Source organism: Pelodiscus sinensis, chromosome 2, assembly GCF_052426305.1.
Source record: "Pelodiscus sinensis isolate ZL-2025 chromosome 2, ASM5242630v1, whole genome shotgun sequence".
Lineage (NCBI taxonomy): Eukaryota > Metazoa > Chordata > Testudines > Trionychidae > Pelodiscus > Pelodiscus sinensis.
Window position 1 is genome coordinate 146,541,234 of NC_143053.1, and position 27,637 is coordinate 146,568,870.

The 27,637-nt window shown below is 44.3% G+C and overlaps 2 protein-coding genes across 5 annotated transcripts in view; one reads left to right on the forward strand and one right to left on the reverse strand.

The window, feature by feature from the left end:
• CTNNAL1 (catenin alpha like 1) overlaps positions 1-1,804 on the forward strand; it is a 90,561-nt gene extending 88,757 nt beyond the window's left edge. For both annotated transcript variants that reach the window (XM_075921531.2, XM_075921532.2), the window contains one exon: positions 65-1,804. In XM_075921531.2, coding sequence (XP_075777646.2) covers positions 65-226 — 162 coding nt within the window. In that variant the 3' untranslated portion in view covers positions 227-1,804. The remainder of the gene's footprint in view (positions 1-64) is intronic.
• On the reverse strand, positions 1,509-25,670 carry ABITRAM (actin binding transcription modulator). Of its 3 annotated transcripts, none has more exons than XM_075921537.2 (7): positions 25,564-25,634; positions 20,534-20,585; positions 17,966-18,065; positions 3,917-4,046; positions 2,110-2,186; positions 1,968-2,037; positions 1,509-1,898 (listed from the first exon to the last, which is right to left on the reverse strand). In XM_075921537.2, exons 3-7 carry the CDS (start codon positions 18,016-18,018, stop codon positions 1,770-1,772), a joined length of 459 nt encoding a protein of 152 aa, XP_075777652.1. In that variant the 5' UTR covers positions 18,019-18,065; positions 20,534-20,585; positions 25,564-25,634; the 3' UTR covers positions 1,509-1,769. The 3 variants fall into 3 exon arrangements, with proteins under 3 accessions (XP_075777652.1, XP_075777653.1, XP_075777651.1); XM_075921538.2 differs by lacking the exon at positions 25,564-25,634 and adding an exon at positions 25,131-25,487; XM_075921536.2 differs by lacking the exon at positions 17,966-18,065 and having other exon boundaries at positions 25,564-25,670.
• Between the last annotated feature and the right edge of the window lie 1,967 nt (positions 25,671-27,637).

Below are 27,637 nucleotides of genomic sequence, written 5' to 3' on the forward strand. Positions count from 1 at the left end.
ATGCAGCAACGAGGAAAATTAAAAGCAATCCTGTTTTTCATCTTTGTAATTTTTTTAAACACAGTGTGGAACTGGAAACGGCTGGCTTAGATCACCTCGTCCATGGAGACAGAACAGATTACAAAGAAATACAAATGACGACAGCATGGAAGGGAAAACTGATGCCTTTGGAATAAAATCCTTGGAACATCATGTAACAAATCTGACATTTTTAGAGAGCAAATAATTGTGTTTAGGAATGGAAGAATTTCATGTGGAAATTACAAACTGGCTAAAGTTTCATAGTTGCTTTCTTTTGCAAAAGATTAAGCAAATTATTTGAATTAAAGCTGTTGAGACCTTCTCACATCTAATAGATGTCATGGTACTCAACAGTAACAATTGCAACAGTCAGTTTAACTGTTCTATATTTTTATAATGTGAATGTGTCTCCTTTGCTTACCCTTAATGCTGTTATTTTTTTAACTAACACTTGTAAACATGTTAACGAAAGTTTCACCAAAAGATGCTGCTAATAAGACATTTATGCAGAAAAACTGGATAATTTTAGAGGATACATGATGCACGTAATACTACTGTGGAAGTTAGTCACTCGTTGGCCAGTATGAGGAAGATAATCTGGAAGGTTCTGGCCTGAAGCACTGAATGTTGCCGTCTTAACTATTAGATATTTCTGTAATGAACAAAGCTGATGGAAAACCTCATCTGCTTTGCAATATACATGCCATTTTTTAGGCTAGTTATATTTAAATAATTTAATTTCACTGCTGTCAATCTGAACTAAATACCTGTTGATCCTCCAAAAAATATTTTATATTTCCAGTGAACTAATACTTAAGAAGAATTTTCTTTGTTTATAATCTCTTTAGTGATAAGCTGATCTTGCTGCTGCTTTTGATTTATTATCAAAACTTAGTAGGATTTGAAATGCATGTGAAACTACTGAGGTCTTCATTTAAAATGTATGGCGTCCTTTAGTTTCATAAAGTAGATTTTTACAGTGCAAGATTTAGATCTTAGAAAAGATATTTTGATAGTAATTACAACTAATCATTGGTACAAAAGGCATTAGTGGATTTCAAGACACTATAGCCACAGGTGAAACAGAAGTTGGAGATGCCATACTTTTTATTTTGTTCATAGTATTTATCATTCTTTGTTTTGTTTCTTTAGCCTAGGTTTTGTTCTTGTTTTACAACTTTGAGAACAGTAGAGTACTCTGGATTTTAGGTCTTATGGGTAGTGGAGCATCATTCCCTCACCACTAGCTCTTTGTGTGTCCTTTACTGGACATTGCACCAAAGATGCAACAGCTGAAATCCTCAACTCTAGGGATTGAGGCTTAATCTTGAGCAGTCAGAAATGCTCTTCATTTAAGTACCTGTGTAAGATGACCTCTGGGGTACTGAAAATCAGTGAAACTAAGATTTTTTGCTTATGACATTAACCACTAGAAAGATAGTTATTTTTCTACACCTCATCTGTCCAAAAAGATACAGAACATAATAAATGTTTAAATGGTTTATTTCTGTATGAAAGTAAATGACTGTTTACTCTTTTAAAATACATTAAACAACCCATAAAAATGAAATAACTTAATTTCAAGTTCCCTACATTGAGTCTATACAATTTTACTACTCATGTTACAATTCTTGCATTATGGGATATACTGGAAGTAGATGATATCAAGTGTTATCTATGCAATACCTAATTCTGAAGCTACTTACAGCGTAGTTCAGGTATTTATGTATTCAATTAAAAAGAGAGCTTCATGAAGTGGAATTAAAACGTTTTAACAAAACTTCTTCATATTCCTTCTGTGTCAGAAGTCCTTGAGTTACGGTCTTGCTTTCTTCAAATTTGGGTAGTACAACTGCAATGTATCCCTCAGTTGATGGCTAGAAAATAAGATCAGAATATATAATACAAGAATAAAAAGGAGGAAAAAATAGAAGCAAAATTCTTACCTTTTCTTGCAGAATAGATGGATTTTCCAGGATATTTTCATTAACTTCCATTAGCCGCCCTCTTATACAACTGCAAAGAAGTTTTAAGTTTTAGTAAAACCATACTTTGTAGTCAAACTACAAAAGAAAGAATTTTACTTACCTATATACAGTATATTCTTCTCCATCTGAACAAGATATTCTGCACAAAGGGGCAAGTTCTGTTAGAAACTGAGCTCCCTGCATGTAAAACAAAGATTTCTGGTTAATTTAAAATAAATTGGTTGGTTTTCAGTTAAAGTATGGCATTCTTGGTATACAGGGAGAAAATTCTGAAACTTGCTACAACCAACAATAAACAGTAGACACTTGTCTACTATCTTCTGAGGTTGTTTTAAAAGACTTTTGATCAGAGTTTTCCCTTTTTCTAAATTTTCCATATGACAAAGTGACAGTCTGGAATCACTATCTACAATGTAGGAAAGACTTCTTTTTATCAGTGCAAATGAACTGAAGTAAATGTGGACATTTACATGAAATAAGTCTTATACCAAAATAAAGACATTTATTTTGTTCTACTTTGTGTGTAGACCAGCCCTCAGGCATTATCTGCTCATACACACCTGGAACAGCTTTCTTAAACCAAAATTGGTTTAGCTTAAATCTGATTCTAATCAGTGTAAGGTAAACAAATGAATATCCACACAGTCTTTTGCTCTGGTATAACTAAATGTTTGAAATTACACCTTTAAACAAATGTTACACAACCCATAATTTGCCATATATGTATGCTCAACAAAAGGCAAGATTTCATGTCTATTAAATCCTTGACATCTGTGAAGAGGCTTTTTATTTTTAAGTAGATAAGTATCCAGCATAAAAAGATATGATACCTTTCAGCCCTATCTACAGTAGAGAAAGTTTCCTGACATTTTCCATTCTTTTTAAGACTTGGGATGTAACAGTATAGCTGTTTAAATAGTTAGGCTACGTCTTCACTGTGAGTTCTTTGGCAGAAAATATGCTCATGAGGGGCTCATTAGCATAAATCACAACATCATTAGCATATTTTCTGCTGTTTCTTTTTGCACAAGGGATTTTTGCGCAAAAAGAAGCAGTATGGACAGGGTTTTTTGTGCAAAAACCCCATTTTGAGCAAGAGCCTTATGCCTTTCTGGGACAGACATAAGGATCTTGCACAAAACGGGTTTTGCGCAAAAAAACCTTGTTCACGCTGCTTCTTTTTGCGCAAAAACCCCTTGTGCAAAAAGAAACAGCAGAAAATATGCGAAGGATGTCACAACTTATGCTAATGAGGGACTCATTAGCATATTTTCTGCCAGAATAACTTGCAGTGAAGACAAAGCCTTAACAGATAAGCATGCGCCTATTGGTTACCTTCACTGTTACAGGCTGGCTCCTGCCCCAGGTCCTGCCGCCGCACTGCTGCCCATACAGAGGTGGGGAATAGGGCCATCAGGCAGAAGCCAACTTAAAAGCCAGCTTCTAGCACGCACCAGTTCCCGGGAAGCTAGCTGGCACCCCCACAATGCGGGCTCTGCAGTATAAAGCTTATACTGGCAGCATGTAACAGTGTAACTGCTGAGATTTTCAGCTGTTACAGTTACCTAATTAACCTCTTTTTAACATCCTAGTTAACACCAGCATAAGCAACCTACTTCAGAGAAATCTAACCCTGATAATGTAACAATTTTACATAATCCTGCTCAGTACAGTCCTAAGCAAGGGGTGCTTAGTACAGATCTTGCTGGACGTATTTAAAAAGCAGTCTAGGTTGGAGCTCTTGAATTTAGCAATCTTGGAGGAGCTGAAGAAGGGTCAACAATGATAGACAACTTAAGAAATTTCTGGCTCTAACGCAGTAGATCCTGTTTGTTGCCATTAGAACTAAGCAAGTACTTCAAAGAATTAAAATGCAAACTGATAAGGAAGGTTTAAAAAAGCCATACCCGCTTTGATTTTCCAGAGACCTTATTTTGAAGTCTACTACAGTTAGCACTGATTTGGTAATTAATATTCTTAATTGTTTTTCCATTTTGAAGAAGAGGATGAGCTTCTGCCAGCGTGATGACACAGATTCTGCAAGAAAAGATATAGTTACCCTACTGTACTTAGGCTTCATCCCTGGGATTGTTAGCCTTGTAATAAGCAAATGGTTACTACCTCTTCTAGTAGGTTAGTTCTATAAAAAGGCAATATTTTCTTAATTCGGCTGCTACAAAGGGCATGTGTCTTCACTGCATTGTTTACTCAGGCTCTGACTACTCACAAAGCCCAACAGTGGAGAGTTCAACACAATACTTTGACTCATCTAAGACTGCAAGCTAAAAAGAGTTGCTCACCTACCCCCTTTGTAGTGAGGATGTGGGCTGAACCACTCAAATACTGACAGTCCTCCAATAACCTTCAGGCAATTCACTAGGAAAGCATCGGAAGCTCAGCTTACAAGGCACAGGACAATGAGGTAAACCTCAAAGTTTTAACACCATAAAATGCAGCACCAGTGCACAGATAACTCACATATAGCTTTGCTACATGGCTTCTCAGACCTGGGTGCCAATCATTCAGTTAACTGCAGTGAAGACACACCTTATGTGTCAATTATACCTGCATGCGTCAGTGACAGAAGTTTTACATATCCGTTGCCCTCTTACATTTTTAAATTACAATTACAAGGCCAAATTCAATCCTCATTTTCATGCATCAGTCTTGCTGGAAAACTTTGGTGATTCATTGCACAGTTGTCTCACTAACTGGAAACTGGCCTACAGATCTGTCATCACAGATACACAAACCATTAAGCATCCTTGGTTTATTCTCAGATGTCAGATTTAAACTGCAAAGTAGGTAGCTAAAGCCAACTCTCTACTTGCAAACTGATCAAGTTTACTGCAAATAGGAAAATTCACAGGCCATTTAAGATTAAAATAGCTCAAACAGCAGCAGCAAACTTACTCAACTGAGGGATCTATTCAGCTACAGTCAAGGTATGTTGATTACCTAAATGTCAGATATTAAAATTAGCAGAGACTGCAATGCAGATCTTACATTTTAGTTTTAAATGGTCTTTCCACAAATGCAACAGCATAAGGTGACAATACCACCTCAGTAACCCTTATTTTATACATACACATTGAATTTAAAGATGTATTTTAAGGTCAGCAGCTTTTCTGAGTTTTAGAAAATACAGGCAGTCCCCGGGTTACGTACAAGATAGGAACTGTAGGTTTGTTCTTAAGTTGAATCTGTATGTAAGTCAGAACTGGCATCCAGATTCAGCCACTGCTGAAATTGACCAGCAGCTGACTACAGGAAGCCCAAGGCAGAGTTGCTCTGCCCCAGGCTTCCTAGAATCAGCCACTGATCAGTTTCAACAGGCTGAATCTGGACGCCAGTTCTGACTTACATACAGATTCAACTTAAGAGCCCCAGGAGTCCCCAAGTCAGCTGCTGCTGAAACTGATCAGCGGCTGATTCCAGGAAGCCAGGGGCAGAGCAATTCTGCCTCGGGCTTCCTGTAGTCAGCGCTGGTCAGTTTCAGCAGCGGCTGACTTGGGGACGCCTGCGGCAGAGCAGCTGGCAGAGCAGAGCAGACTTATGTTGGATCCGCAGTTACGAACGGGGTTTGCTCTGCGTCTCCCTGGTCTGCTGGAGACCAGCAGACCAGGGAGGCGGAGCAAAGCCTCTGAGGACCCCGGCAGCAGGACAGCCCAGATGCGCCGCGGCTGTCCCGCTGCCGGCGTCCTCAGAGGCTTTGCTCCGCGTCTCCCCTGGTCTGCTGGTCTCCAGTAGACCAGGGAGACGCAGAGCAAACCCCGTTCGTAACTGCGGATCCGACATAAGTCGGATCCGCGTAACTCGGGGACTGTCTGTACTCAAATGGTGAATAAGACATTTCCATAAAAGCCTCAAAAAGGCATCATGGTTATGAAATGAGAGCACGTTAGATAAAGTTCTAGAAATAAGATCATCTTTACCTAAGTAAATGGGGTTATGTGTTTTAGTACCTTTTAAGAAAAAGGGGAGTTTCATGGAGCTGATTAAACTTATAAGAGAGGGTTTCTAAAATGAGAATCAAGCAGACTCTAAATTAACTCTTTCAAGACTAGTAATTAGGGATATGAAAGTGAACAGTGTACATGGTTAACAGATGAGCCTGGGCTCATTTGCTAACTTTCATGATTATATACAGGCTCCTGATACATACAGGAAGCTAGCTTAAAAGCCAGATCCTGGGGATCCGCCTGCTCTCACGCACTGCTGCCTCTATCAAAAGCATGAGGCCCTGTGTGTAACCACTGAAATTTTCAGCAGGTATACAGTTAATTAAATGTGTTTTAACATCCGTATTAGTAATGTTACAAAACAGAATTTTGTATCAAACACATTGGAAACATGTTATAGTCCCTTCTAGACTATAATGTAAAATTAACAATGTTTAAAAGCAGGTTAAGTCAAAATGTGGTGTAGGCATCATCAACTTGTAGTAGTAATGTGCACATACTAAAAATGAATCAGCTGTGTGCTTAAAGCTGAAAACCTCATAGTACACCTCCTGCCCTACAAGGGATATTGGGGAATTATACACAGCTTTTGTTTTTAAGAGTGTATAGCACTTATGAATTCAAAGGCAACCTTAAAAATGAACAAAATAAACCCAATATTGCAGCACCTGTCTGACTGTGGAGAGTCTGAAACAATGGCTCTCAGAAGTATGAATGTGACCAGTCATATCTCTTGTGGCCCATAAAACACCCTATTTGCACCACCACATAAACTGTATTTTTTCCAGCCTACCACAGAGTTCAATATTTCAACCATGCATTTTGTCATTTTACTGCGGTCAGGCATATTGTTTTGCACTCCCTGCTTAAAGCTTACTCTTGCTCTTGTTCTTTACAGTGTATCCTTCCTGAGTGCACCAGAAAAGAGGCAGTCAGTCTTGTCCGCAACTGCAACTGAGCAGCAAAGCTTTAGTCATTCCCAGGTGCTTAAAAAAACCCAAACAACAAAAAGCTTTGCCAAGGCAAACACTAGACTAGTGTAAACAATGCCACAAACACCACTGGGGGGTGGGAGGTGTCAGCTTTGTCAGCGAAAATGCTGACAAACAGCATTGATAACTAGTGATAGAAATGTAGCCGTGTTAGTCTGGGGTAGCTGAAGCAAAATGCAGGATAATGTAGCACTTTAAAGACTAACATCTAATAAACCATCTTGTTAGTCTTTAAAGTGCTACATTGTCCTGCATTTTGCTTCAGCATTGATAACTGACTGACAGTTGCTAAAAGCCATGTTGCACAGACACTGGCTGGCAATCTAAACTGCCTGAAGGAAAAAGCACAGCAGCTGTGGCCCAAGGCACCCAGTGAGATTAGATACTGAACTCAGCAATACATGTCCGCTCCCAGGAGATTCTGAACTGGGTCATGTGGACAACACTGGAAGTTGAGCTAGGATGGGAAGTGGGGGGTTGCAGAACTAAAACCTGCCCTTTAAAAATAATCACATTTTATATAATTTTCAAATATGACACTATTGTGGTGAGGAAAAAAGCACAAAAAGGCATTTTATGGAATCTAGACATTTGTACAAATCCGGTGCAATAAAAAATTGAAAGAGCCAGACGAATACCTAGAAACCATCTACTTCAAGACAGACCCAAGAAAACCAACAATAGAACACCACTTGTCATCACCTACAACCCCCAACTTAAACCTGTCCAACACATTATCAATAAACTACAGCCTATACTGGAACAAGATACCATACTCCAAGAGGCTCTGGGAGACAGACCCATAGTCTCCTATAGACAACCACCTAACCTCAAGATGATTCTTACCAACCACCACAGGACATACCACACTAATACCAACCCCGGTACCTTCCCTTGCAACAAACCCTGTTGCCAGCTTTGTCCACATATTCATTCTGCTGATACCATTATTGGACCTAACCAAGTGAGTTATAAGATCAAGAACACATATTCCTGCGCATCCAGACATATAATTTATGCTATCATGTGCCGAAAGTGTCCGTCTGCTATGTACATTGGACAAACATCTCAGACACTTCGCCAAAGGATTAATGCCCACAAAACAGATATCAGACAAGATCACAAAGAGAAAACAATTTCTTGACATTTTAACCAGAAAGGACACTCTCTCAATGACTTAGCCACCTGCATTCTGCTACAAAGACCTTTTACATCTGCACTTGAAAGGGAATCCTCTGAACTGTCATTCATGTTAAAATTCGACACTCTCCGGGAAGGAATGAACAAACACTCAAACTATCTTACCCATTACCAAGATAGCTTCCCCAATTATCACCTCTAATACCATTAGCTCACAGACATCCCACTCTCCCCACCTCTAATATCATCAATTCACAGACACTTACCTTTCTTCCTTCCCCCCCCCCCCCCGCATCCCCCTCCTGTTCTGAAATGTGATTTGTCCTTTTCATATGTATTCATTTTTTTTAATTGTATCCTTTGGTATATATGGTTGTGACTATTTTCTTCCACTATTTGATCTGAGGAAGTGGGTCTGGCCCACGAAAGCTCATCATCTAATAAACCATCTTGTTAGTCTTTAAAGTGCTACATTGTCCTGCATTTTGCCGGTGCAATTGTGTGTGTTGTTAGTAATACCCAGGGAAGAAACTGACAAAATTTGATACACCTGGAATTGTCCAGGGGAAGTTCTATGATCTGTCATATTTATGGTGACCGTATTTTCTGAACCAAAATTAGAGACATGTTAGCCACACCTCGTACCTCCCGTTAGCCACACCCCCTGCCACAGAAAGTCCCACCCTGGAGGTAGTACTCCCAGGGTCAAGATGGACACATGACCAGAAGTAAAGGGTGTTGTGTGACCCCTCTAAAAACTCCTCCCACCATCCTCTACCAATAGGGATGAGCTTGGCCCCCACACGACCCCCCCGTTCAATAATCCTACAATTGCATTAACCCAACTTGCATTAACTTGGGGGGGGGAGAGTCCCCCCCTAAGATTTTCCTCCCACAAGTGGAGTGAATTTTGTCTTGTGCACCAGTATTGAGGTCATGTGCACTTGTTCAGATATGTATCATTGTGGCACCCAAGTTATTATATTTTATAAGCCTCTCCCTTTTCCTCTGCGGCCATGTGTCCTACCCTCCGCTCGCCCCATCTGCTCCCCTGGTGCCTGCTGCCCCTCACCTTTCGCCCTCCTCTGCTGTCCTGGCTCCTGCCCTTCTCACTCCCCTCAGCACTTTGGGGACCTGCCCCCTTCTGCACTAGCCCTTCTCTTCCCCTGTGACCATTCCTCCTCTAGCCCCAGTCTGATCATCTGTAGCTTTCCCTCCCCATCCTCTCTACTAACACCTCCCTCTACTCACCTGTCCTGACTCTGTCCTCTGGTGCCCATCCCTCCCCTCCACAGGTCTGCCCTTCTGCTTCACCCTCCAATTCCCTGGCACCTGCACCTTTCCTTACCCCTGCACCTTCATGCTGCCACTCCCTTTCCTCACTGCCCTGACCTCCTTGCCCTTTCTCCCTAGTGCCCACCTCCTCACCACCCTCTGCCCCAGATTCCCTCATGCCCCTCTGCGCCCTCAACACATGACTTACTCCATCCCCTGCCTTCCTCATGCCCACCCTTCCTGTCAACCCCTCTTCTCCCAGCACCCTCTCCTCTCTTCCTCCCTCTTGCCCCCATTGTCCCTCCCCTCTCCTCCCCTGCCCTTTTCCTTATTGTCTTCTCTTCACCCCCTGGCATTTGTCTCTGCCCCGCCCTTCCTCCCCATCCCCGTCCCCTCAGCACAAGCCCCTTCCTCTCCTCATCTCCACCTTCCCCTTAGTTCTCCCTCCTGTCCCTTCCCTCACCTTTTGCCTTTGACGTGGAAAGCAGTTTGCGGGGGCTGCAGCCACGGTGCTATTTTTATTAGCACAGGCTGGCCCCAAAAGCTCCCGCAGCCCAAGCCGCTCCTGAGGCAGGACAGCATGCTGGGACTGGAGCAGAGGTCACCCTCGGTGCTATTTTTAGTACCATGGTCCCAGTCCCCACAGGCTGCCTGGTTATAGCTGGAGTCAAGTAGCAGCGGCACAAGGCCCCGTTCCAGTGAGGCTGCTCTGGCTGGAACATGCCTCATGCAGCTGCCACTTGACTACAGCTGGAGCTGGGGCTGCCTGTGGGGACCAGGACCGCGGTACTAAAAATAGCACTGCAGGTGGCCTCTGCTGCAGTCCCGGCAACTGCCGAGCCCGTGTGCACCCTGCCCTGCAGCGCCCCAGCCAAAATTTGTGCGGTTCCTGCCAATGCTCCAAGGCAGCCTGGAGGACAAGAAGGAGGTGCTGCCGGACCAGGTCCCGCATGGCAGAGGTGGTCCCACGGGGGGAGGGACGAGTTGTGCAGAGGGGGACAAGGTTGCTGTGCCATGCAAGGAGCAATGGCACAATGCCATTTCTTTCTCTTCCCATAAGCCGGTATCCCCATCAAGTAGTGAAATGTCCAGCAGGGCTTTCTAGGACATTTCACTACTTGATGGGGCACCGGGACAAAGTATTTAAATTCTGGACTGTCCCAGCAAAATCAGAATGTACGGTTAGCGTACTTATATAGGAGGTCATACTAGATGGGCACAGCAGCTTCTGCCCTTTGATTCTATGAGCGCAATACAAGTTTCAAAACAAGATGTCTAACTAGCGATGTGAGATTTTAAATGAAGAAATAGAAATTCCTAGTCTGGAATAATAGGGAGATTCGGACACTGAAGAAAATAAAAGAGAAGAAATGCAGAAACTTAATAGCCTAAGGAAGAATCTTATGAGGCCACCTATTTCAACAAAGCAGCAGACAAAATAGACTTGGATATTATGATTTGCAAATGAAGAATAAGACTTCATATTTGTGAAGCCAAGTGGAAATCAAATGTTGTCATGCAGATCATCTGAAGATGACATGAGGTCAGATCATAAGTTAGTGCAGGCATTAAAAAGATTGAGAGCAGCTAAAAAAGTGCCAAGAAGATCTATGACCCTAGCAACCTGAAAGAGACAGATTTCAAGAAAAAATACAAAGAAGCCATGCAGAAAAATGTTTCTCTTGAAAAAAAATGTTGAAGAGGCATGGAACTGTGTAAAAATGGGCTTATGAGAGTGGATGAATAAGGATAAGGCTACATAACCAAAACTAACTGAGGTAGATACTGTAATGGATCAAGTATTACAGCTGAATAACAAGCATAGGAAACTGAAGGAAAATAAAAAGAAACTTGCAAATTTAGGAGCTGAGTACAGTCGATTGACCAGAGAAATAAAACAGAAACTGAAAAGAAACAGAAACAACTGCATTAGAAAACAATAAAAGAAAACAGAAAAATATGTGAAGAGGAACAAGCATATGTTGTATCACAAAATAAAAGACCTTCAACTCATGTGCCTCACTCAGATGTCAGCAATGAAAGACAAGCACAGGCAAATAATTAAGGATGAACAAACAATGGAAAGAATATTCTGAAGAACTGTGCAAAATACAGAAGGCAGTGGATGAAACAGTCCTGGAGAAGATCCCAAGTACAAACAAGGGACAGTAGGTGCTGGAATTTTTAGAAGAAACAGCAAAGATCTTGAAAGAAAGTTTGAAAAAGAAAAAAGCTCTGGAAAATAATATAACTAAAGAGATTCAACAAGATTCATAAATAAGAGAAAATGCCAAGTAAATCAGTACAAATTAATAAAAAGAAAAGACTCAATGCAAGAACTAAATTGAGCATACCAGGAAAAACATTCACCAAGATGCACCATAGGGCAACAGAGAGAGAATCTGGAAGCAGCTCATGCAGAATTAAAACCCAACTTCAACCAAGATGAACTATAATAGATCAGCTAATTGTGATGAGACATCAAGAAATACAGAAAACTCAACTAAACCTGCTACAATAATTTTATAAACTTCATACAAGTTTCTGCTTCATACAAGTTTAGCAAAAAGGGTTATGTCAAGTTTGGAGAACACACGGTATACCTGAGAAATCAAGCTGAAAGTAAACATCTACAGCAAGTCAATAAGAGTGGTGAGAATAGACAAGAAGTTGATGGGATAGTTCAGGATGACTGTAAAAGTGAGACACGCATACATGCTTTTACCAGATTTGTTCAGCATGATACTGGAAGCAATAATGGCTGTACCACAGAGATTAAACACAGGGGCTGTATCTAGACTGGCCAGTTTTTCCGGAAAATCAGCCGCTTTTCCGGAAAAACTTGCCAGCTGTCTACACTGGCAGCTTGAATGTCCGCAAAAGCACTGACTTCCCACTGTACGAAATCAGTGCTTCTTGCGGAAATACTATTCTGCTCCCGTTCAGGCAAAAGTCCCTTTTGCGCAAAAGGGCCAGTGTGGACAGCTCAAATTTGTTTTCCACAAAAAAGCCCCGATCGCAAAAATGGGGTAAAAAACTTTTCCGTTAAAAGCATTTCCAGAAAATCATGCCAATCTAGACGCAGCCAGGGAGTTATTTTGCACAACAGAGAATGACCTTAGATTGGCAGAAGATACCAACCTAGTACAACTGACTAGGGATGTAAAATCCCAGTTAATCAGTTTAACTGGATAATTGACTACAGCAGGATCTGGGTTGTGGACTAGGGATGTTAAATTGAGAGTAATCAGCTAATTGAGTAGTCGATGGAATTTCCATCAACTACTCAATTAGTCGATGGGCAGGGGGAGGAACTGCAAAGGCACAGTGGAAGATAAAGAGCCAGGCACCCAGTGCCCACCGGCAACACGTCTGCTTTTTAAATGTTTTAAAAGCAGAAGCACAGCAGGGAGAGGGTGGAAACAGGGGCAAGATAGGAATCAGCTGTCCCGGCTTACTTCCAATCTACCCCCCACTGCACCCCCACCTTTGGGCTCTTAATACATTTAAAAAGAAGACATGCAACAGGGGTACCGGGACTGAGCTGGGAAAACTGATTCCCAGCTCACGCCCGGTCCTCCACTATGCCTCTGCTTCCCCTGCCCCCCCCCCAGAGATGGTGCTGTGGGGAACCAGCTTTTAAGCCAGCTCCCGCTCCCCCCTCTTGCTGCCTCTTTCCGATAGAGGCAGCAGGAAGGGAGGAAGCAATTACTCGAGTCACTACTCAACTAGTCACTTACATCTCTACTGCGGACTGCTCTAGCCCAGCTAGAACAACCCCCAGCCCACAGGGCTCACACCTCCAGCCCCACACTGGGGCTGGGGCTGCCCCCGGCTCCCAATTCCCAGTCCTCGCCAGAGCAGCTCCTGCCCACAAGGCTTCCTACGAACAAAGGCTGCTCCAAATGCCAGAGCAGCACCTGTCTGCAACAGATGGGAAGCTGCTTCAGCCTCCACCAGTTACGAGATAGCCAGAACTAGTAAACATTACCTGTTTAGGATGATGCTTACCGATTAATCGGTAAACCTTTCACATCCCTACCACTGACTGAGGAGGATTTACAGAGAATTTCTAGAAGACAGACAAGGACAGCAGAAAATTCGTAATGAAGATCAGTACACAGATTACAAAAATTATGTCAATTGGGAGACACAAAAGAGTAAAGATCAAAGTCAGAGATAAAAAACTAGAACAAGGGGGAAAATATGTACCTTGAAGATCTACTATCAAAGAATTGGAATTATAAAGATGAGATATAAAGAATCAGACTAGCTGCAACCATATTCAGAAATACTGCAAGATCTGGAAAACACTTCATAAAAACAAAAAGGAGTGTATATGAGACAGTGCCATTCCAATATTGCTATATGGATTGGAATGTCTTGAGTACAAGATAAGCTGATGAACAAAAGATATCAACTGCAGAAATGAAATAGCTGAGTTTCAAGATAGTTGAAAATAAAAAAAAAGTCAGTTATAAAACAGCTAGAGAAAGAAATGACACTGTTACAAAAGATTTAAGACAAACAACTACAGGTTGAACCTCTCTAGTCCGGCACCCTCAGGACCTGACTCGTGCAGAACCAGAGAATTTGCTGAACCATGGGAGGTCAATATTGAATAGCATTACCAACACTTCTGCTACTTACTGGTACATCAGAAGACATTGAGAGGTAAATTAGAGCTAAATAACAGTACAGAACACTAAGAGCTAGGACTGGTGTCTGTAAACAAATTTTATGGGACTGCAGGGAACTTCATCATGCCTATGATAAGCAGAAATCCGGCTAACTAAAATAATGCTGGACATGGATTTTGCCAAACCACAGAGTGCTGGATTAGAAAGGTTCAATATGTACAAGGCTTTGGACATGCCTCAAGAACAGACCTAAAAAGATCATGGAGGTGGAGCTAAGTTTATGTAGTAGGAGACTTAAATCTGCGGAAGCATCATCATAGTGTAGACACTTAAGTGTTAGGTCAACATAAATTGCCTTATGTCGACCTAATTCTGCAGTGTAGACCGAGCCTAAGCAATGCCACTCTGAAGAACTGAGAACTAAAGTTCATGGAAGAGGCATCTTTGCTTAAGCAGCTATAAACATGCTGTTCCTTCCCACATCAAGCGTTGCTGGGAGATGAACAATGTACTAGTAATGCAGATTTATAAGTCCAATGATTCAACTGTAACAGAATTGTGCTAATGTCTCTGCAGAGACGGCCACTGGAGCTTAAAGGGGTTGAGCTTAATTACCCAAGCTATTTGAGCATCACATTTAGAAAAGAAAACCAATGACAGAAAAAATTATCTATCTAACAGCACCAAATCTAATAATTTAGATGGAGAACATTACACTCCAAGGATACACTTATGCATATCACGCTGAGAAGGCAATGCTGCCAGTGTGTAACAATATGGTTTTTCTGTAGCCATATTGGAAGGCCTGTAGCCATATTGGAAGGCCTAAACCAGTGGTCTCCAACCTTTTTACACCCAAGATCGCTTTTTAAGTCTCAGAACAGGCGAAGATCTACCGCCCCGCCCCTTCCTTGAAGCCCCACCCTCTCTATTCTCCTGTCCATCACTTGCTATTGCCAGCCCTTATACACTCTGTTAAACAGTTTATTTTTAAATTATACAATATATAAAATTAAAATTACATGTTCACAGTTATGAAATAAATGGTCTGTTTTTAATTCATGCTATTTAAATGTCAAATGAAGCATTTACAATTATACATTTTGTTCTCTGCTATTTTGTAAATCTAAAATCAAGTATTGATAATTATATATTTTTTCTTCCAATAACAAAGTCTCAGTGTGACACCTGTGACTGACCAGTATCTGCCAGTGTCTTGAAGTCTGGGCTGTAGTCTGAGATTGCTAGTCGTATACAGTCCATCAGATGGGCATGTGTGATCCTGCGCTCAGCCCGGGAAACTTGCTCCAGCACAGCTGGAGCTAGACGCAGCCTCCCTGGGCTGAGCGCAGGGCAGCCAGGCTGGAGGGAAGAGAAGTGGCTGCCCGGCCAGCTGGCCATGACACTCAGCCAGGGTGCTCCAAGCTCCACGTGGGCAAGCGCAAAGGAGAAGCTGCTGATCAGCTGGAGCGCGGGGCAGCCTTTTTCAGCTGAAAGCTACAGTCAGCTGGCTGGGGTGTTTCAGCCCTCCCAGCTCCCACTATTCCTCGCAGCTACTCACCTGTGTTGTTGCTCGGTGAGTAGCTGCTCCTCAAATGAGGAAATCTAATGTAAATGTACTGTGCAGGTGCGCAGTTCAGAGAGGGCTCAAGAGCTACTCTTAGAGCTCCTGAGATCTACCAGTAGATCGTGATCTACCGGTTGGTGACCACGGGCCTAAACTAAAGCCTTCCTCTGCAGCCAGGCTGAAGAGCAACACCATTAGCTGTTAAGCCTGGAGTCACATACTCACATTCCATCTAAATTGCATTAAAATAGCATCACACTAGGCTGTGAGAAGGGGACCCTGTCCTAATGGTTCCCACTGTCACCAGATAAAGAAACAGATATCAAAATGGGTAAAGAAAACTTAATTAGCAGCATTTTGTCTGGCAAGAAACTGCTTATCAGTAGTTGAGATTGTAGAATCCACATTCTATGATTATGTTTGTCTGTATGATCTCTCTGGTTTGTAAAATAGTGATAGAAATGTAGCCGTGTTAGTCTGGGGTAGTTGAAGCAAAATGCAGGACAATGTAACTGTTTCTGTCTGCTGGATAATTAATTTTGCTAGGTGTAAATCAACTAAGGAGGTGGGGTATGATTGGTTAGGTCAGGGCTACTCAACTTTGGAAGCCCCGGGGGCCACAATGATACCCACAGCACATGCCTTGAGGGCTGTAACTTTTTAAGTGTGGTTGCATATATATATATAATATATATTGTGACAGTCCACAGCCTATGAACTGCAAATATCTTATAGAAGGCAGCTATACTGGGAGATGGGTAAATGCCTTCTTATTTCCCAATTAGACTCACCTGAACACCCGGCAATCAGGGCAGACAATGGAGGCCTAATTAGGAGTCAGCCTGCAACAGGGGTTAATTAAGCACCTGTTGCTAGTTAAGGCCTCCTGGTCTCTTTATAAAAGGTTTTCTCCCAGGCAGCAAAGGGGAGAGTTTTGAGAGGTGCAGAGCCAAGCCCTGCCCCAAGGTAAAAGGCAGAAGATAATAGAAGGAAGCGGTGGGTGAAGTGGCCCAGGGGAGAGGTAGCAGTATTAGGGTGGGGTAAGAAGCCCTGTCAGCTTCCCTTCCTGAAGGGCCCCTGGGCCAGAGTCCAGTGGAGTGTGGGTCTGGACTCCCAGCCTCTTCTCCTGGAGGATTACACGAGAGAACCAAAGGCCAGGAAAAGGGGGTTTGTCTTTCCCCTGCTCTACTCAGGACTTGCCTGTGATGAGAATGACTCAGTAAGCAGGGACCCTTGCCTCTGGGGAAGTCGCCAGCCAACAAAGGGGTCACTGTGGCAATGTCTACACTGGTGGGTTCTTGCACAAGAACGGCTGTTCTTCCGCAGAGCATCCACACTGCCTGCCATTTTTTGTGCAAGAAGATTTACAGTAAAATATGGTAAGAGAGGGCTTCTTGCACAAGAGCTATGCTCTTTTCTAACAAGTGTAAGCCCTCTTATGCAAGAGGGTAGTGTGGATGGACAACAGGGGTTTCTTGCACAAAAAAGCCCTATGGCTAAAATGGCCATCAGAGTTTTCTTGTGCAAGATAGCATCCACACTGCCATGGACGCTCTTGTGCAAAAGAACATGGCAGTGAGGACGTATTTTTGCGCAAAAACCCGCTAGTGTAGACATAGCCCGTGAGTCTCTGAGACACACAAGAAACCATCAAGAAGCACAGAACCCATGGGGAGCTAACAAGGGACTTTGTCACTATATATATACACGCAAATATATTCAAACAGCGTCTTTCATACTGACAGACATGAATACAAAGATTAAAGCAAGACTACACAACACGCAGGCCCCATGTAAGTCAGTCCTGCTGATATAAATAAAATTCAATATTTACCCAATTTCCACCCATATGACAGTACTTGTGGGGAGGCTCTGCCACTCCTAGCCACCCCCCTGCTAGCTCCTGCTCATGCGCACGCATGGCTTTTATGGCTCTGCTTCTGGGGAGGCTCCGCTGCCTCTTGCCGCCGCCACTTCCCCCTACACCAGCCAGTAACAATCAGGCAGGCCGGTGGGCCGGGATGTGGCTCAAGGTGCCATGGGCTGCATGGAAAGGGGCGTGTTGAGTAGTCCTGGGTTAGGTAATTCTGTTACAGTATGGTATGATTGGTTAGTAAAATTATACTAAAATAATTGGTTACGGTACAGCTAAGCAGGACTTAAGTTTCGCTAAATAAACTGGGATCCAAGAAGGAGACAAGCAAGCAAAAGTGAAAGAGGAAAAAGGAAAGACAGAAAAAGCAAAAGAAAAGCAAAAGAAAAGAAAAGAAAAGAAAAGAAAGACCAAGAAGAAGGGAGAAGACCTTACCTCCAAGACACAGCCTAAGACCAGAGTGGCCAGGATTGTGACATGCAGCAGCTAAGATCCAGAGAGACTGACCTTGTCTGGCCAACAGGGGAAGTCTGCCTGCCTTTATCAGGATTGGTGAGCATGACACCGTATACTTAGCATGTGTATTCTGCTTGCTTGGGAATTGTCACTAAAAAGAGAACAACAATATTACTATGCAAGGCTCCTTCAGTGGCAAAAGATCCTGCAAACCTGCAGGAAATTATGCCCTGAGCCCTAGGAATTGGATAAGGGTGGGTGTGTAAATTAACAGGGTTGCACCTTAAGTCCTAGGAACTGGGTAAAGGTGCATGTCCCTAAAGCATGGAAGGGATAGAGAAATCTGTGCAAGTAACAAGTGAAGCCATCAATGTGAATAAATGTCAATCTCCTCAGATATTTAATTCAAAGACAGCCCACACAAAGGTCACTGACACAAGTACTAATGCAGGGGTGAGGAACCTGTAGCCTCCAGCTTGCCTGGACTCAGCCCCTGAGGCTGAGGACACCTTCTGAGCATTGAAGAGCCCACATTGGTGCTCCAGACACCCAATGCACCATCATGAGGCTAGAGTACACAAAACCTAGTAGGCTGGGTCTTTCTCCTTCTCAGCTGGGGGCAACATCAGTGAGGGTTTGTGGGGCTTGGGGTTTATTTTTGCTTTGGGTCAGTAGCCCCTGACCCAAAAAAGGTTGCTCACCCCTGCCCTACTGGCTAAAACACCCTCTCTCCTCATCAGAAAGGGGCCCTGACAACTCAAAAGCAACTTCAGCTATGAAGTCAGAAGAGTCTGAAAACAGCAGAGTGGTAGGGAGTTACTTCAGTGCACCAAGGAACTAGAGAAATCACGGAAAAAATACAGAAATACTGCCAAAGCCATAGAGTCATCACTCAAGCAGAGCCATCATTGCCCAGTGCTAATGTCCAGCCCTTATCTGTGAGCTCCACCCAGATCAAGGCTGGGCAAGATGCAGCCCAAGGGTCAGATCCAGCCCTCCGAACACTTTGTACCGGTCCGCAGACTGCATCTGGCTGCTTTCTGTTTATATCCTGCTGCCTGTGCCATTGTATTTCCAGGCAGTGGCTCAGGAAGCCAGTTCCTATTTAAATGGCTCATGGCTCCTGGTTGCAGTGCTACCCCAGCAGGGGCCTGAGCCACGAGCCCTTTAAATAGTGGCAGCAACCCTGGGCCATACCCGGGCAACACGATAGCTCTATGCTGTGTTTTTAATTCACAACATCCAGCCCCAGACAACTCTGAGGGGAGGATAGCCTCAGCCCCGCCCCTTCTGACCAAAGCCACACAGCTTATGGGGCTGGAGCCAGCCCATGACCACATACCAAAATTCATAAAGTGGCACCCCTGAGAAAATTAGGAGCTGTCCTGTCATTGTGAAGGTCCTGAAAACTACAAGACATGGCGTACTGATCCTCCACTCCCTTATCTGAAGCCCTATCCAGGGAGAGGGAACTTATCCTCAGTCACAATGAAGCATACTTTTGGTCCTTTATTGACCTCTATACAGTCTGTTGTGTGTGGGGAGGGAAAGGGAGGGTCCTTGTTTTAGCTGTGTTCTTACTTACTTAGCTTACCTCTGGTTTACCTTGTTCTGAACTGTTGATAGTTTAATAAATGTTTTATTTGCACTCAAAATATTCTTGTTGGTTTAAGGGGCTAGCAACAAACCCAGATAATAGATGTGGGTAGGGGGAAGTTCTTCTAAACTAATTCTCTCTTGGCCAGACCAACTAGTCAACAGTAGCACTATGAGTATGTAGATGCAACAGCTGCAATTTTGTACACGGTTCTGTTGAGAATGCAAAAGGAATAGAATCCAGCTTACACTCTGAATTGTGCTGACTACAGGACTAGCAGAAGTACAAATTTAGCAACTAATTTAAGCAAAAGCAATTCCAAATGCTCGAAAAGAACTGGTGAGTATATTGATACCATTCTTATACAAATACTTTCAAAATATAACTGCATTTTCATATAGGAGGTCATTTTTCATATTTGCAACTTACCGGAGACACAAAGTGACTAAAAAATTTTAAAATGAGACATGTATTGCAAAATAATTCATTAAACATTTTTAGCTTAAATGCTGTCAACTGGAGTAAGTATTTTATGGTTTTATATTTGGTGGTAATAGCATCTTCACATACTACTTTACTATTTTGGATTGTTTTAAATGAAAAAGACACTTTACATTTACATATTATTGTAACAATCAGAAAGTCAAACCAAAAACTGATCTATGAATTTGCACTTCACTAGACTGATCAATTCCATTTTTAGGTTCTCATATGCTAGTAGAATACATACTTCAAATTTCTATCAACAAATGAAAATGTTTCAATAAAACATTGAAAAAAATCAAAAATACTATTCATATTAGGATTCATAAAACCCAAATATTGTGTATCATTTTCTTAGCTATGCACTTCAGGTAAATGAAGTGTTAATAAAGAGACTATCAAAGAACAATGATGCTTGATCTGAAATACAGGAAATCCAAATATTGTTGAAAACATTAGCTTTCTATTCAAGTTTTATGTTTTCAAACCTGTAGTACAAAACAAATACCCTATGAACTTAAGATTCAGTTTTGACTTACCTATTAGAATGCTGCAATATACAGTGGTCCTCACATAGATTACCCTTAACATCTGTAAAAAAAGAACCAAAACCAATCACTACATTAAGCTAGACACACCAAAATGTATTTCTGCATATGAATACTAACACTGATATATTTCATGAAAATTCTTACACATTTCAGTGGAGGATTATGAATGAAGAGTAATCCATGTGCTTCATTTCCTCCATCTATAGGAGTAATACTTCCCTCCTTTGTAAACTGCTTTGAGATTGATAAAAAGCACTATAAGGGGAAATGATGTGATGGGACTGCCTGGGCTCATCTAGACTACGCTAAAGTGTCGAAAGAGGATATGCAAATTCTGTGGGAATTTGCATATCTTCTTCCGATCTCACTTTTGAAAAATGAGGTTTATGTGGCTTTTCGACAAAGGTGTGGATGGAGGGGGTGTTGCCAAAAAAAGCCGCGTCTAAACTACTTTCACTTTCGAAAGCGAGATTGGGAGAAGATTGGGAATTTGCATATCCTCTTTCGACACTCTAGCGTAGTCTAGATGAGCCCCCAATCGCAGAATGTGGCCTACTGACAATAGAGAACAAAAATCCCCAACAGCCACAGACAGGACAATAGAGGGGGAGATCTCTGAGTTACAACATTCACACATGGTTTGGATGTAACTAATCACCATATTCAGAGTAAGAAAGGAATTTTCCCCTTATGGGGTATTTTGCCTTCCTCTGCAGCATGGGTCACTTGCTGGTTTAAGCTAATGTAAATGGTGAAGTCTCTATAACTTGAAGTCTTTAAACCATGATTTGAGGATTTCTGTAACTCAGCCAGATACTAAAGTCTATTTCAAGAGCGGGTGGATGAGGTTCTGCAGCTTGTAACATGCAGGAGGTCAGTTTTTACTATAGGTTGAAACTCTCTAGTCTGGCACACTCAGGTCCGGCGTGATTTTAGTTAGTCAGATGTCCACTTATCATGGGTATGGCCAAGTTTCCTGCAGTTCCATGAAGTTTGTTTACTGCCACCTGTCCTGGCTCTCGGTGTTCTGTCCTCTTATTTAGCTCTAATTTACCTCTAAATGTCTTAAGAGACAGTAAGCAGACAGGATGTTAAAATACATGCAGTTGTGTAAACATGTAATTGCTGAAATTTTTTAAGCAGTTACACGTTTATACGTGGGGGGGGGAAGGCGTGAACCAGGGCTCACAGGGAGTAGGCTTAAAAGTTCATTGTTTAATCAGCATGATTACATGCCCCCCCCCCAGGCTGCCCCACTGCCTAAAAGCTGGCTGCTTGCAAGCCCCAGCTCCTGCCTCTCCCCCCCCCCCCCCGCACCAGACTACTGCCTCTGATACAGAGGCAGCAGCGTGGGGGGAGCTAGCACATATGGAGAGCCAGCTTCCGGCATGCACCGGCTCCCAGCTGCTCCCTCCCCCCACACTTCTGCTGCTCTATCAGAGGCAAAAGAGCAGTTGGGGGAGGGCAGTGGCTCTGTAGGAACCAGCATGCAGGTCAGCTTTCATAGAATCATATAACACTAGACCTGGAAGGGACCTCAAGAGATCATCGAGTCCAGTCCCCTGCCCTCATGGCAGGATCAAGCACCATCTAGACCCGTGGTCACCAATCCATCGATTACGACTGACTGGTTGATCCTGGGAGTTTGACCAATTGTGAGGCTTTCAGGGACCTCCGCTCACTACCCTCCACCCCCAAGATGAACCCCACGCTGATGCTACCTCCAGGGACAACAGAGGTAGTGTGGGCTTCCTGCAGGGTGGGGAGTTCTGCAGCTGCATGCCAGGTCCCAGAAGTTCACAGGCTGTTCTTCCCCCTCCCCAAACAGCCGGCGTGGTACCTAAAATGCCAGTCCATCACGTGCTGAGGACTTTCTTCCTCTGCTGCCTTCCTGCATGCAGGAGGGGCGGGGGGAGGAGTGGGAGTTCGGGACCGCGCCAGCTCCAACTGCTCAGGCAGTGCGCAATGCCATAGGGAGCAGAGGAACAAAGCACATGCTGCCCGAGCAGTTGGAGCTGGCATGGTCTGGAACTCCCATTCCTCCCCCCCCCACCACCACCACACAGGAAGGCAGCAGGAGAACAAAGTCCCCGGAGCATGACGAACCAGCATTTCAGGTACCGCATTGCTGTTTGGAGGTTGGGGGAGCAGCCTGCGCACTTCCTAGGCCTTGGCGCGCAGCTGCAGGATCCCCAGGTACCAGTCCCTGTCCCCTCCCCCCGCCCAGACCCCCACAAGTACCCTGTCCTGGCACCCACAGGCACCTTGGCCCCTGCCTCAGCACCCTGCCCCAGCATCCACTAGCACACTGCCTCAAGACCATGTCCCCTGACCCGGCACCCATTGGCACCCTGTCCCCTGCCCCAGCAACCACAGGCACCCTGTCCCCTGCCCCAGCACCCTGTTCCCTACCCCAGTACCCACTGGCATCCTGTCCCAGCACCCTGTTCCCTGCCCCCACCAGCACAGTTGGGGCCACATTAGTGAGCCTTGAGGTGTTTGGAGGGGTTGTGTTTTTGTATCTGACTTGCATGGCCCTGACTGACTTTTCTGTGGGTCAGTGACTGCTGACTCAAAACAGGTTCCCCACCCCTCTCATAATAAAGACAATGCTGAAACTTTTTGTGTTTGACACAATATTTTATTTAAAAATGAAGCCTGGCCAACAAGCCCCCCATTGGGGCCAAGCCCTCATCTGGCCACAGCATCATAACACTCATGTACCTCCCACCCAGACCACAAATCTGAGCGTATCATACACTGGAACCCCCTGTCCTGAGCCTCTCATCCCCAAACTCCTGCACCCACACATCCTCAGTCTTCTGCCACAACACTCTTGTACCATTCACACACTGCAAATCTGTGTCCTGAGCCCATCATACTCCCTGTCTCCCTGCCCTGAGCCCCTCACACAATCCAACCCAAAATCCTGCACGCTCACATCTACAAGCCTGTGGCTTGCTCAGCACCCCAACCCTCCACCTGAGCCCAACACTTACCAGCCTGGAGCCCCCTGAGCCAGCATCCCCTTCTCCACATCCTCCTGAATCCAAATTCCCTCCCAGAGCTTGCTCCTCTCACCCTTTCCCACACACAAATCCCTCATTCCCACCCCAGAGCCTGCACCTCCTGTTTCAAACCACTGGGGATACAGCTAGACTACAGGAGGTTTTTAGGCAAACACGCTCTTTTGGCAGCAACTGTATTCCTCATTCCACGAGAAATAAGGGGGCTTCCAAAAGAAGAGTTTTTTCTAACATTTGGCCCAGTTTAGATGGGCCAAATGTCAAAAATCTCTTTCAGCAGAAGGATCAGAGAAAAAAAGCGGCAGTATAGCTGTACCCTAAGACTGTATAAGGACCAGGTGATGGCGAGAAGAGGAACTGAGAGGGCAGAGCCTCAAGGAAAGGGTGGGGTGTTGAGGAAGGGATGGGGTAGCTCTTGGCTTGTACTGACATTTAAAAAGTGATCTTGGGTGTAAAAAGGTTGGAGACCACTGGTCCAACCATCCCTGACAGATGTCTATCTAACCTGCTTTTAAATATTTCCAGAGATGGAGATTGCACAACCTCTCTAGGCAATTTATTCCAATGTTTATCCACCCTGACAGGAAGTTTTTCTTAATATCCAACTTAAAGCTCCCTTGCTGCAATTTAAGCCCATTGCTACTTATCCTATCCTCAGAGACCAAGGAGAACAATTTTTCTCCCTCCTCCTTGTAACACTCTTTTAGGTACTCGAAAACTGCTAACATGTCCCTTCTGTCTTCTCCTTTCTAAACTAAACAAGCCCAGTTTTTTCAGTCTTCCCTCATAGCTCATGTTCTCTAGACCTTTAATCATTCTTGTTGCTCTTCATTTCTCCACATCTTTCTTGAAATGTGGTGTGCAGAACTGGACACAATACTCAAATCAAGGCCTAATCAGCGCAGAGTAGAATTGGAAGGACTTCGCATGTCTTGCTCACAACACTCGTTATGCCCTTCCAGCAGGATTGTGAACCGTTAGTAACTACTCTGCCTGGTTATCCAGCCACTTGTGCACGCACCTTATAGTAGTCCCATCTAAATTGTATTTGCCTAGTTTATTTAAAGCTGGCTTCCATAAACACAGGCTCTCATCTCCCACCACCCACACTTCTGATACAGGGGCAGCGGGAAGAGAGGTGCATGTAATTATGCTGGTTAACCAATGAGCTCAGGCTTATTGGTTAATCATGTATATGTACACACATGTACATTAATATCCCCAGTAAACAGTGGAATTGTTGATAATGCCACTAGACAATACTGACTTTGTGGTTTGGCAAATTCTTTGGTTTGGCACCAGTAGGGTCCTGAGCATGCTGGACTAGAGCAGTTCCACCTGCACCTGTATTTCCCTGTCACACACCAACACCTCACTGTGCTGGCTGCTATATAAACACAGAACAAAGATACAGCTCTGCAGACCCGAGAAGTTTACAATGTATGAAACAAGGGACAACAGACGGGTACAGGAAAACGCGTCCAATCAACCCCATGAGACAATACTGGTCAGCATAATAAGCAACTGCCTCAGCGTAGACGCAGGGCCTGTTTTCTTACCCGGATAATGAAACCTGCAACCCTACTGCGGGCTCGGGCAGACTGGTACCCCGCTGCCTTATGCTGGAGTTCAGCCTCGTACTGGAGGCAGCTGCACTGGCCCAAGGCATTTTTGCAGCAGGGCACCTGCATGTGCGCCAGGGGAGCTGGGCTGCTCCTGCTGCTCTCGCTCCGAGGCACCCAAAGGAGCGTAAATCCCGCGCAGAGCCGCCCGCCCCGCCACACGCCCCCCCCCCCAAGCGGGGCGAGGGGCTTTCAACTGAGCGGCCAGGGCTGCGGCTAAAGCCCGCGCGAGGCTTCCGGCCCGCTGCTGCCTCGGCCCCCGGGCAGGGAGGGGCCGGTGACCGGAGGGGGGGGGGGGGAAGGGGAAGGGGAAGCGGCCCGGCCCGGCTCGGCCCGGACCCCCCCGCGGCGCGTGACGAGAGGCGGGTACCTGGTTTGTACCAGCGCGTGAAGTAACGCTCCGTCACACCCGGCGCCGCGGCCATGCCCGCTCCCCCTCCCGTCACGGGGTTACCGCCAGCCAATCAGCGCGCGAGACTCTGCCCGGCCCGCTTCCCGCTGGCGGTGCCCTCTCAACCCGTCTCTCCTCGCGCACACCCAGCCGCGCGCCCCTCCCCCCCCCGGCCGGAGCTGAGCGGGGTGACAACGCGGCAGCCACGAGGCGCCCGCTCTGCAAGGGGGTAGCCACGCAGAGGTAGCGTCCCCGAGTCGTCCCTGCACATGTGGTTGCGTGTCACACCTGGGGAGGTGAGGTACAGAGTGACAGCACACACACGGGGTACGTGTCACACACACACACTCTCTCTCTCTCTCTCTCTCTCTCTCTCTCCAGGTTTGAACCGGACAGTCCAGTATTTGAGTATCTGTTCGGGAAACAAATTGAGAAAATATAAATGTCCAGTATTTTCTAAATAAGATGTAATGTAGATTGTGGTGTAATGTCAAGTGTGTCCGGTATTTTTGTTAACACCATCTGGCAACCCTACGACCGGTTATGTGTAACACAGCCACTCAGCATACGCACGGGTATGTGCAGGAGCGGCATGAGGCTGGCACAATTGGCGTCCCCCTCCCCCTGCACAGCTGTCAATGGCCATGACGTCATCACGGGGTGCTCGGGCCAGCGTTGCTCTAGGCAACTGCCTAGTTTGCCTAGGCTCATGGGCTGCCCCTGCGTACATGTTACACAGTCACACATGCTGTGTATGTGTAAGGTACAGCCACATACCATAAGGGACATCATTCATGCTCATTCTGGCTAATAGCCGTTGATGGATGTATCTTCCATTAATGTATCTAGCTCTTTTTTGAACCCTGTTAAAGTCCTGGCCTCCACAACATTCTCTAACAAAGAGTTCCACAGGTTGATTATACATTTTGGCTGTGTCTAGACTGGCCAGTTTTTCCGGAAAATCAGCCGCTTTTCCGGAAAAACTTGCCAGCTGTCTACCCTGGCTGCTTTAATTTCCTCAAAAGCACTGACTTCCTACTGTAAGAAATCAGTGCTTTTTGCGGAAATACTATCCTGCTCCCTCTTTTGCGCAAAATTTTTGCGCAAAAGGGCCAGTGTAGACAGCTGAGATTTGTTTTGTGCAAAAAAGCCCCGATCGCGAAAATGGAGATCGGGGCTTTTTTGCACAAAAGTACATCTAGATTGGCCACAGACGCTTCTCCGCAAAAAGTGCTTTTTCGGAAAAGCATCCATGCCAATCTAGACGCACTTTTCCGCAAATGCTTTTAACAGAAAACTTTTCCGTTAAAAGCATTTCCGGAAAATCATGCCAGTGTAGACGCAGTCTGTGTGAGGAAATATTGTTTCGGTTTTTTTAAAACCTTTTATCTATTAATTTAACGTGGTGACCCCTAGTTCTTATGGGAACAAGTAAATAACTTTTCCTTATTCATGTTCTCCACACCAGTGATGATTTGATAGACCTCTATCATATCCCCCCTTCATATTTTCTAAGCTGAAAATCACCACTCTTACTCATCTCTGGTATGGCAACTATTCCATACCCCTAATCATTTTGTTGCCCTTTTCTGAACTTTTTCTAATGCAAAGATATGTTTTTTGACAATGAAGTTACCATATTTGCATGCAGTATTCAAGATGTGGGCATACAATGAATTTATATAGAGGCAGTGAGATATCCTCTATTTTATTCCCTATCCCTTTTAAAATTATTCCTAACACTCTGTTTGCTTTTTTAACTGCTGGTGCACATTGAATGGATGTTTTTAGAGAACTATCTACAATGAGTCCAAGATCTCTCCTTAGTGGAAAAAGCTACTTTATTCCCCATCATTTTATATATAGTTGGGATTGTTTTCCAATATGCACTACTTTGCATTTATCAACATTAAAATGTATCTGCCATTTTGTTGCCCATTTATTTTTATGAGATCCCTTTGAAACTCTTTGCAATCTGCTTTGTACTTAACTGTAATGACCAGTTTAGTATCATCTGCAAATGCTGTCACCTCATTGTTCACCCCTTTCTCCA

Coding starts and splice junctions, on each gene's coding strand:
- ABITRAM (XM_075921536.2), bottom strand. CDS start 25,618: ATGGCCGCGGCGCCGGGTGTGACGGAGCGTTACTTCACGCGCTGGTAC. Junction 2,038..2,109: donor GAAGAATATACTGTATATAG/GTAAGTAAAATT, acceptor ACTTCTTTGCAG/TTGTATAAGAGGGCGGCTAA. Junction 1,899..1,967: donor CATCTATTCTGCAAGAAAAG/GTAAGAATTTTG, acceptor CTTATTTTCTAG/CCATCAACTGAGGGATACAT.